Genomic DNA, 11,197 nt, shown 5'->3' with positions numbered 1-11,197 from the left:
ATTTCACCGCATCTCTGTAGGAACCACGCGTTTCCCGGCCCTTATTCTGGTTCCACACAGAGCTGTGCAGAACATGAGATCCAGCCTCACGGTCAGCTGTTCTGTGGAACAGGGGAACCAACAGTGATGGACCCTGTGGAGGGCAGTGTAGTATCTATATAAACTTCTCAAACCCTTTTAGTTCCAACATTCCCGAGCGTGTGTGTATAAGTTTGTGTGTGTGTGTGTGTGTGTGTGTGTCGCTTGACTGAGAGAATATTAAACTCCTGTGTATTTTGGGCTCAGATCTGGGTGAACCTTCTGAAAGCCATAATAGCGTACTAATAACAAGTACTCTGTTACTGTATACTAAGCACTAATAAACAATTAATAAATAATTGATAATTAATTAACAGTTGTGTAACACAAGAAACAATTTGAGCTGTTCTTCAACTGTTTTGGGTTTTTGTGATGAATGCTGGGGACAATAAAAGCATGAATACACAAAATGACCGTGTTCCTGACTCCCATCCATAACCTTTTATCATTTTTATATAAAACCAGTGAAGGGACCAGCTCATCCCTACATCCGCAAAACTGGGCCAGGCTCTGGAAATACATGAGACTGTCTGTCCTGAACGTTTTAGAATTGCCGTCACATGCATAGATTTAAAAATGTACGTTTTGTATTTTTTTTTTTTTTAATCCTAATTTTCTCTAGAATCGGAGCGGGTTTTCGCTCCGCGTTTTCCGTTGGATGGAAAAATACGACTATATTTTAAAACTATAATTTAAAAAACGTTCGCTTAATTAGCACTGATTTATGGGCGGGGTTTAATTCTATTAAATTAACTCAAACTCGATAGAATTTAATTAACTCAAATTAGGGATATGTCTTCATGTATCGTCGTATTGCTTACAGTTAAGTCAAAACATTTATTAATGAAAAATTCCTTACGATAGATTTTCTACATATGGCGTTACTTGTACATAATTTAATCAAACGACACGACACATTCATTCTGATGGATCATCCAGAGTCCACAATAAAATCCGTTCTTTTTTTTCTTTTCTTTTTTTTTTTTTACTTCAGCAAAGAAAGGTACACAAACGTGGCAGGTCTTCCGACAATAAATAATAAATAATTTTAGTCATACAGGGACAAACATGTGGACGGATATAAATTAGGACTGTACACATCTTTGGGGTCCCCGGACGCGCTCCCGCACAGCCTGTGGCGGGAGGGGAGAGGAGAAGAGAGGGAGAAGAGAGGGAGGAGAGAGGGAGGAGAGGTATACCTTGTTGCGACGCTTTAAAGGAGGGAATGTCCGAGAAAAAACGAGGGTGTTGGGGGGGGGGTCTTCTGTCCGTCCTGACCGGAACCCCGTCCGGACTCCCCCTCCCCCGAGAAAACGAGATCTTGCGGGCGTGTTTTTGTTTTTTTGTTTTTTTTTTTGGCAAAAAAAAAACCGAGTTGCTTTTCTGTTGTTGTTTGTTGTTTGTCTTTTTTTTTTCTCTTTTTATTTTCTCGCGAACTGCGTGTCCAGCGCGCGGCGCCTCGCGCGCTCCCGGGCGGCGTCCACGGCTCCGCGTCTCGCGGCGGCGCGCGGCGCGCACCCGAGCGCGTGATTATTCCCATGATTGTCTTCACGGTGGGCGCGCGCTGTCCGCCCCGCTGTCCCGGGTCTCGACGAACAGAACAATCCAGAACGTGTCCTAGGCCTCGATGGGGCTCGCCACCATGCTGTTGGGTGTGTCGGGCAGCTGGGAGGACATGGAGGCGACCTCGCTTCCCGTCGAGTTGGAGCCTGGTCCTCCTTCGGAGAAGTTCACCTGAAACCCGTCCAATAATAATAATAATAATAATAATTAGTATTAATTGTGTCGCCTTGTTGTTATTGATGGGGGGGGGGGGGGGGGGGGGGGGTTGGGGGGTTTGGCTCCTCACCAGCTGCTGGAATGCTGGCTGCTCGATGTCGCTCTGTAGCGCGAAGTCGCTCAGCACCTTCCAGGGCGGCTGGTAGCTCTGCACCTCCACCTGGTTCCCCTGCAGACCCCCGTCGTGCCTCTCCGGACTGGTCGCCACCATCGGCGTCCCTGTCATTCCCTGGATGTTCTGTAAAAAAAAAAAAACACATTTACATCATACTTCCCACTAGATTCTCACATGTGAATGGAGATGTTCCATAGACGTGGACATCTGTCATCCAGGTGGAAACTGCTTCCTTGTTGGATGGATGATTGAATGTGGACTGTGGTGATGGTCGGATAGATTGTGATGGATTGTGATGATAGTCACGTGGATCATGATGGATTGTGGTGATGGTCGAGTGAATCGTGTTGCATTATGGTGATGGTCAGGTGGATTGTGATGGTTGCGGTTATGGTCAGGTGTATCAAGATGGATTGTGTGATTATCAGGTGTAATGTGTTGGTCAGGTACAACGTGATGGATTGCGGTGATGGTCAAGTGCATCGTGATGGATTGTGGTGATGGTCAGGTGGATTGTGATTAATTGAAGTGATGGTCATGAGTAATGTGATGGATTGCGGTTATGGTCAGGTGCATTATGATAGATTGCGGTGATGGTCAGGTGCATCGTGATGCATTGTGGTGATTTTCAGGTGGTTTGTGATGAATTGCGGTGATGGTCAGGTGTATTCTGTTAGATTATGGTTATGGTCAGGTGTATTGTGATGGATTGTGGTGATAGCCAGTTGCATTGTGATGGCTTGTGGTTATGGCCAGGTGCATCGAGATGGATTGTGGTGATGGTCAGATGTTTCGTGATGGATTGTGGTGATAGTCAGGTGCATCATGATGGATTGTGGTGATGGTCAGTTGCACTGTGATGGGTTGCAGTGATGGTCAGTTGCATTGTGATGGATTGTGGTTATGGTCAGGTCTAATGTGATGGATTGCAGTGATGGTAAGGTGTAATGTGATGGATTATGGTGATGGTAAGGTCACGTGCAATGTGATGGATTGCGGTGATGGTCAGGTGTAATGTGATGGATTGTGGTGATGGTAAGGTGTCATGTGATGGATTGGTTAGGGTCAGGTGTATCATAATAGATTGCGGTGATGGTCGGGTGCATCGTGATGGATTGCAGCGATGTTCTGGTGGTTATGAAGAAGCCAACTGATTGCTCCTCACCGTCTTGTCATTGGGCTGTTGCTGCTGCAGCTGCTTCATCAGAATGCTTCTCTTCTTGTCTTTGCAGCGCTTGTTCTGGAACCAGACCCGGATGACCCGTGGGCTCAGGCCGGTCATCTCCACCAACTGCTCCTTCATCAACGCGTCCGGCCGCGGGTTGGCGTTGTAGCAGGTGCGCAGCGTGTGCAGCTGCTTCTCGTTGAGCACCGTGCGCACGCGCGTCGTCTTCTCCGGCTGCTTGTGCACGTGCGGCCGGAGTGCGGGCTGGCGCGCGGAGATGGGCTCTGCTGTAAATAAACAACAACAACAACAACAACAGCTGGTGAGTAAACAGCGTCTGCTGACCTGGGATCAGTGTGTATAAAATTGATTTTATTTAAAGACTGAGAGTGAACAGAGCTGCGATGAGGTTTTTTCTTTTATTATTTAAAGTAAATTATCACTGAAGCCGGTTTTTAAATATTACGTCATTAAATGTATAAAGAGCACATAATATTAATAATATTAAGTATGGAATTCAATTAAAAACAGTCATTAATTCGATGCAGCCTGCTTAATTAAACGGAATAATTGTGATCTGAGCCCCTACCCGCCATCTGCAGCGCCCGGGCCGGGTGCAGGGGACTCAGCGGCGCCCCGGGTCCCATGGCGGCGCGCTCCACCACGTCGTGGTCCGCGCGGCAGAACAGGCCGTCCTCGCGCAGCGCGTACTCGTCGCCGGGCACGAGCTGGCGGCTGCAGGCCACGCAGCGGAAGCACTCCACGTGGTAGACCCGGGAGCGCGCACGCATCACCAGCTCGCTCCGGCTGAAGCCCAGGGTGCATTTCGCGCATTTAATCCCGTACAACCTGCGGCGGGAAGACACCTTCATTTTCACACGCACTCAAAAGGTGGATTTGCAATTTTTATTTGAGATATTTCATTTATATTTTACATTTAATTTCCTAACCAATATTTTTATAAAAGAAAAAGCGCTTTAAAATCGGCATTAGCAACCTATTATCACTATTATTGTTAATATTATTGTTATTGTGTTTTTAGTATTGTTTTATTGATTAAGGCAACGTCAACGTAATACAGCGACTGGAAAATAACTGTTATTTTCAGAGCCACAATATTCCGCAAAAACTTCGGCACAGATTGACTTCTCTGCGCAACCACGAGGTGCAGAAAGAGCAGATATACAAGCAGTTTCCAAATCTGAGACGGGACATAATATATTATTATTATTATTATTATTATTATGTTGTTGTTACAATTAATAAAATTTTAATACAAACACGAAATCTGAATGATTGAACACAGGCGTGAAAACGAATTAAAAATTTTGAAAAATGAAGCTGCGTCCGTACCAAGAATAAAAAGTCCAAATTCGAACGCTTCATTTTTCAGCTTCTGATTGTAATCGCTCTTAAATGTGAATATCCACGCGGACGGCGCCGCATCCGCACGTCCGTAACCAAAATATCCGACATAAATATGTGGCGTTTTTTTCGACTATGATTATTCCCGCATGTAAAGCGCAATCTGATCTCCGAAGTGGCGCGTCGCTTCACACACGCCAAATAAAAATAAAAAAATGAAACATACCGTTTTTATACCATTCATACAAAACATAAGAGGACTATTTTATTAGAATTTATTTGTTTGTTAGAATTGTTATTATTAATAATAATAATAATAGTAAAATAAAATTAAAAAGTTGCGAATAAAAAATAAGAAAAGCTCCTAAACACCATGGGTGCTTTTGGATTTCCGTACACCCCCCCCCCCCCCCCTACACACACACACCAAAAATAAACTATATATATATATATATAAATATAAGTATAAAGGACGATGCCCCGTCCAGATCGTGCGTGCGTGCGTGCGTGCGTGCGCGTGCGTGCGTGCGCGCGTGCGCGACTCGGCACCTGATGTAGTCCCGTTTGCAGTACGTCTTCCCGTCCCGCACGAAGCAGGTGCACGACTCGTCCAGGTACTGGCTGCACTCCGCGCACTTCAGGCACGCAGCGTGCCACTCCAGGTCCGGCGAGACCCGCAGGATGTAGGGGTCGTGGATCTGGTTCCCGCAGCCCACGCACAGGGACACCAGCCGCTTCTCTGCTCGAGCAAGGGGGACGGGAGAGCCGTCACTTTCTAACCTCCTCTGACAAGGAGCCGCGTGACGTTTTACAGAGCAGAATAATAATAATCATAATAATAATCATAATACAATTATTCCATCAAATCAATTACACCAAAGCCAACAAAATAAATATTAGTTAGCAAACAACACGACGATGGTAAATAAGCAATTCCCATAATAATAATAATAATAATAATAATAAAGTGGTAAAGAGTTTCAGATGTAGGAAATGCGTCTAATTGCAGACATTTTGGTGAACTTTTGGTCGGGATAAAAGTTTTATTTTTATCGGACCGTTAATAAGGACGAAACTTACTTTTCGGCGGATCCCCCATGTCTCCCATGTCCAGTAGGTAAGGCAGTGTTAGGTCCACTTTCAGGGTGAGCTGTAGGCCCCCGATGGCCGCTTCTCGCGCGACTGTGGTGGGACGGTGGAGGGTCCGAGGATCGGCCAGCTGCTGTCGGACGCGGTGGGGCTGCGCTGGAGCTCTCTACCCCTCTCTCTCTCTTTCTCTCTCTCCCTCCCTCCCTCCCTCCCTCGCCCTCTCTCTCTCTCTCTCTTCCCCAAACTCCGGCTCTGCCGTCTCGCCATTGGACTGACGTCGCGCTCGGAAACGTCACCTGCGCTGCGAGCTGATTGGCTGCGTGGAATCGCGCATCTGCCCCCGAATATCGGACACTCGCTCGCTTCTCACTGTCCCTTTATTACACAGATATGTAGACGTTGGCACGAAGAAGCAAAAAAAAGAAGAGTCTTGAGTGTTTTTTTATTTTATTTTCAATTTCGAGCTTTTATGTTTCATAAATTATGTAGTTTAAAGGACCGTCAGACGCAGGCGTGGATGAAAAACGTTTTGCAGCGTCTCTTGTGAATCGAACGCCTGTAATAATAATATAATATTGTTTTTGACATCCCGTCATGTCTGGGGACCTTTTTCTGGGGAGACGTGATTAGGGGAAATATTTGCGAATAATGAGCGTGGCGTGGCGTGGCGTGGCGTGGCCCGGAGACTTAGTTGGGGAACTTCTCGCTGAGCAACTTCGACGAGTTCACGTGCGGGGTCGTAACGCACCATAATAAACCCAAACGCGCCCTCTGCTGGCGCTCCGCCTGAAGCGCAGGAGGAGGAGGAGGAGGAGGAGGAGGAGGAAGGAGGGACGGAAAAAATGTCTTTTTATTTCCTGACAGGGAGAAGGGACACGTCTTCCACCCCGGCTGAGCGCGCAGTGCTAATTATCGACGTAATTATGAAATATGAGCGGATATGAGCATTTTTTGATGGGGGAAAGGAGGGGCTGTGAGGCCCTTGAGCTCAGCAACAATAACTGGCTTTGTTAATAATAATAATAATAATAATAGCAACAACAATAGGGTTCCACACCAAAACTAGGGTAGTGGTTTTAATATGAAATTCTTTTTGCTCATGTACAATAATATAAATGACCAAGTATCCATACATTTTGTTCATATTTTACATTTTTTCTCCCATAATTAGTCCTAATGAGAAGCTTTTCTGTTTCATTTCTGTTTCTACCCAGTTAAATGCTAAGGTAAGGACCATGACAATATGTCATCCATTCTTTTGTGGTAGCACCAGATATAAATAAATAGGTTCTACAGGTCTTCCAACGTTACCGTCTCTACACTACGTGATGATGAAGGATAATCATCATTGAAGGGTCGCTCTGAGTGAAGTCCTGTAGAAAGACGCTGTTTACCTGACATGAGAGGACTGTCACAGTGGTGTCCATGTTTGTACACATGGAGATGGGTGAATGGAATCATCTACAGGACAGTGCGGCCCAGAGGTCCCAAGCTCTAGAAACGTCTGAAGAGGGAAAGTCCTCCTGTGACCTTATTTCGTGTTCCTCACAAATAATGCATGCGTGGCCATGTTTAATTTATCGTGTTTTGTTTGTTTAGTACCACGTTCCAGATGAGGAAAAAATACGGACTTTACTGATATTCATACTGAATGCAGCCAATGTGGCTAAAATAGCCCAGCTGACCTCTTCAAACACACGTGTGTTCGATTAAATAAATTGTTTGAGAACGTAATTCAATTATAACGATTAAGAATTATATTGGCACAGTGGATTTCAATGAAATGTCCTGTGCTGTGGAGGAACTGTGTTGGTTTTTTACGAGCTGTCTGGCGGCTGGCATCAAAATCCGCAGACTGTCACCTCTCCTCCACCCTTCCGTCATGGCCGCAGGCCGTCCAGCTGTGGAGATGGACAGAGGTGACCGCTCCGGTCAACTCACATCCAAGCCTGGCCGGAAACATGTATACAGCACTCACGCCCGATAGAGAGACCCTCACAATCTTGAAAAAAAAATCCCGGTATTGCCGTTTAAATGCACTCGTGACCATTTCTGGTGTCTTGAAGAGACACTTGACAGACATCCTACAGACACTGAGATGGTAACGCACGTTATTTCACTCTCGCTTACGTGCAACAGTTGGACAGAGGCAGACGCTGGGCTGATTTCGTGCTGTTGACATTTACATGGCGTGAGCTGTAATCTAGTAATTCTTCGTGTTACGTTATGAAGTGGAGCGCTCCAGCGCAGCTCACTGATTGGCCACTTCACCCGTCCAGCTGTGTGTGCGGCGAATGGCCTTTTCCCTGGATAATTTTATATCGCCACTGCATTTTGTTGCCTAGCAGCCATTTATTGTTTACATGGGTGCGTTCCGGGTGTGGTCTGCAGGCCCTGGGCAGGTTTCGAAGAAGCCGCGCTTCTTCACTCGAGCTGGGTACCGGCATGCACTTCATATTAAAAAAATGGAAATGAATGCGATATACAGAAAGGGCATTTCGATTACTCAAGCCTTGGGATGCTGCTTTAATGTGCAATTTCATTTTTTTATTAAAACCATGGTGACACCTCTTTATGTATTATGGAAAATGTAATGATGATTTTAATCCATTTCATACCGTCAGTGTGTTTCTAGACGGATTAGCACCACGCAGCTATTATTTTTGGCTGCGGTGCTGCAGTCACACCTCACTATCATCAGACCAGATGGACCAGAACGTCGGTTCTCCTCATCTTTAGAGATGCCCTGGCCCGGTCGACCGATAACATCACAGCCTGGCTCTTGTCACACACGTCCATTTCTCCTGCCTCAACATTTCAGCTGGTCTCCCGTTGCCTCGTGTCTCCACCCCTTTTTACCATAGTAACCTGTCAGGTGGTTCCATGCGGCGTCTGATTGAATACAGCGTTCTGATGCATGCACATACGCGGTGCAGGTATGCACTCGGCATTTTTCGGAGCGGAAAAGCTCCAGGCTGTAGGAAGTGCTGCAGCCGCCACTCTGCATGTTACCTAAATGGCACCTTTCAGCAGCGGCTGCACTGCGCGGGCAACGTTTCAGCCTCTTTATTAAATCCACTCACATTCAGGCCTGCCTGACGCCGCGCAGCGCAGCGGGGGTCCGCCGAGCTCCCGTCGCACCGTTTCGGCCCCATTGTGTGCGCGTGGCACCATTACAGGAGACCTAATGCTCACAGAGTCGCTGTGAGGGCTCTTCTCTCTCCCCAAGCCTCCTTACTCGTGGAAGATTTCCCCCTTTCTGCAGCAAAGTCTTGTCCGGATTACAATTTGGCATGAAATAGTCCTTTAAACACACACACACACACACACACTTCAAATTTGAACAAGAAAATTACACAGTCCACAACACTGCTGGGAAGTGACTTCTGATCGTCTCCGCACAGATGTTGAAATAAATAAAATCATGTTTGGAATCAGTGGGATACCTCGCATTCTTCTAACAATAGAAGGAGTGTTGATCAGTCGGGGTATCATTTGCACGTTTTATACTTAGCACTAGGCCTGTAGCAATTATCACATATAATTACCTGATTACGGTAATTTCAGATGTGACGGTCATTATTTTTGTGTAATTGTTAAAATCGTTGCTATTCATCTTTATGAGCAGATTTTTTGGAACGTACTGTGTTTAATGACATCTTTTCTTTATGCTGGTTATTCTGTTAGCAGCGCTGTAGTAACACATGCAGGCAAGCATCATTTAAATTAGTCTTTGTCTGATATATACACATATATATTAAAATGGTCAAATGAACAGGATAAAAGACATAAAAAAAAACCCTACCTAGGATTCTGCACACAAAATGTTGGTATTGCTGAAAGTATTGGTGATTATTAGGGAAATCTGACTTATGTGAATGGGGAAAGCAGTCAGTACAAATTACCACTTGCTCAAACATGCTTTCTGATGTAATAAAAATTGTAATTTGAATTTTTTTTTTAGATCTGCCTACTTGAACAATACTTTTGTAATAGACAAACTTTTGTAATAAAAAATAATAAGAGTTGTGTTATTTTTTAACTCAGAAGTAATGACTTTCCATCTGGTTACGGAAAACCTTGCCTCCCCCTCTCCGCATCCCCCCTGGGCCGCCTTCATTTCGGGTGTAGGGCGAGCTGTTATGTCACTTCATTACGTTCCAGCGATGACTCTCTGTTGGCCTGTTTGTTTTCACACCTCGCTGCAAATGAATATGAATATTAATAAATGAAGATGACAGACCTTTGTTTGTTCTCCAATTTGCCGCCTGTGCCCGGGCGGGAGAAGGGCTGAGTGGACAGCGTACCCGTCTGCCGCTGGATCCACGCAAGCTCCAGCAACGGCCTCGGCCTAACGCCTGCTGCGGAAATAGCGATGCATTGTGGGTACATTTCGAGACCAGTAGTCCAACTGAGACTAGTGACTATCGATGATTACGGCTTAAATCCACATGAAAGGCATCTTCACGATTTGGAGCTGAATGAAGGAATGTTTACCGTTTTCCATTCAATTTCCCATTCTATTTTTGACCATTTTCTTTCTTTTCAGTCGATTGAAAACGGCTGGATTTCCTTGATATGTATGTCTGCTGCAAGTTTCATTTGATTTTACACCATCAGGGCGTGAAGCCAAACATGGGAGCAAAGCGTGCTGGTGCAGTGCCCCACTGAGGTAACCCTTGGCTCTAATTAGGGTCTCATTCATAGTGACCCGGGCTGAAAAGAGGTGCACCGGCGGGCCTGAGGCCGACCTCCTCGGGGGACAAATTATCTCCGAGCTGATAGCCTGCTGATCTGCATGAGCTGCTCTCAGACTGGCCAGACCGTGATTTCTGCAAGGTGCAATTATTGCTCAGAGTCTCTCCCATCACCCCCCCCCCCCCCCCCCCCCCGTGCAATTTGCTGCCCAATTTTAACCCTGCAGGGGCGCGTTCCTGTTCCACTGCCAAGCATCGTTGCCCTGACATCGGTTCCACGGGACACTCCTGTTTAAACGACAAAGGTCTGTTTTGTTGGGGCGTGGCTTTCACCACCTCATTGTCTCCTGCAGCACCACACTGTCTCCGCTCTGCCCAGTGTCTCATAGAGTCTTGTGCGTGTCGTCCCCTTGTCCTGAAGGAAGACATTTCATCTGCGCTTTGTGGCCAGAGCCTCACACTGACCATATGGCCACAGTCATGGACCACCTGAGGCTCCGCGCACAATCATTCCAGACAAGAGCCACTTGACACCACTGTGACAGATGGCGTTCCTGGGAGCCCCGAGAGGCTGTCCCAACCTTGGGGCTGGTGTCGTGGCCTCCCCTGGCCCGCGCCGGTCGGACTGAGAGGCGAGGCCGATGATGTGTCAGGCGCGATTAGAACTGACGGCGACTGCCTCTCCTGTTCTGCCCCCGGGAGACCCGCGCCTCAGGCGGCGGCTGAAGGTGAATTTCAGCACACGTGAGGAGACACAACAGCCCACAGTGCTGCTTTTCACAAAAACACCCTGTCTGCGCCCTCACAATGCCACGTGTGTGTGTGCGTGTGTGTGTGTGTGGTGAATGGGTGATGAAGGTGTTTTTCAGTTCCTCCTGCCCGTTTGATCGTGTTGCACTGTGAACCTGG

General features: G+C 46.6%; 1 protein-coding gene across 4 annotated transcripts; it reads right to left on the bottom strand.

The window, feature by feature from the left end:
* Positions 1-895: 895 nt before the first annotated feature.
* On the bottom strand, positions 896-5,758 carry isl1a (ISL LIM homeobox 1a). 4 transcript variants are annotated; one of them, XM_028996064.1, is made up of 6 exons: positions 5,583-5,758; positions 5,052-5,241; positions 3,727-3,986; positions 3,138-3,424; positions 1,928-2,095; positions 896-1,824 (listed from the first exon to the last, which is right to left on the bottom strand). In XM_028996064.1, the coding sequence occupies exons 1-6, from the start codon at positions 5,608-5,610 to the stop codon at positions 1,696-1,698; spliced, it is 1,062 nt and encodes a 353-aa protein (XP_028851897.1). In that variant the 5' UTR covers positions 5,611-5,758; the 3' UTR covers positions 896-1,695. The 4 variants fall into 4 exon arrangements, with proteins under 4 accessions (XP_028851897.1, XP_028851900.1, XP_028851898.1 ...); XM_028996067.1 differs by having other exon boundaries at positions 896-1,812; XM_028996065.1 differs by having other exon boundaries at positions 3,138-3,421.
* Positions 5,759-11,197: the final 5,439 nt, after the last annotated feature.

This window comes from Denticeps clupeoides, chromosome 11 (assembly GCF_900700375.1).
Source record: "Denticeps clupeoides chromosome 11, fDenClu1.1, whole genome shotgun sequence".
Classification (NCBI taxonomy): Eukaryota; Metazoa; Chordata; class Actinopteri; order Clupeiformes; family Denticipitidae; genus Denticeps; species Denticeps clupeoides.
The sequence above is the reverse complement of the archived record's forward strand: the minus strand, read 5'-3'. Positions and strand labels throughout refer to the sequence as shown.

Bases quoted from the DNA above. Each gene is read 5' to 3' on its own strand.
- isl1a (XM_028996064.1), bottom strand. From the start codon at position 5,610: ATGGGAGACATGGGGGATCCGCCGAAAA. The intron at 2,096-3,137 runs GTGAGGAGCAAT...TTTTTTTTACAG, and splicing joins AACAGCCCAATGACAAGACG to AACATCCAGGGAATGACAGG. The intron at 1,825-1,927 runs GTGAGGAGCCAA...TTATTATTATTG, and splicing joins AGCCAGCATTCCAGCAGCTG to GACGGGTTTCAGGTGAACTT.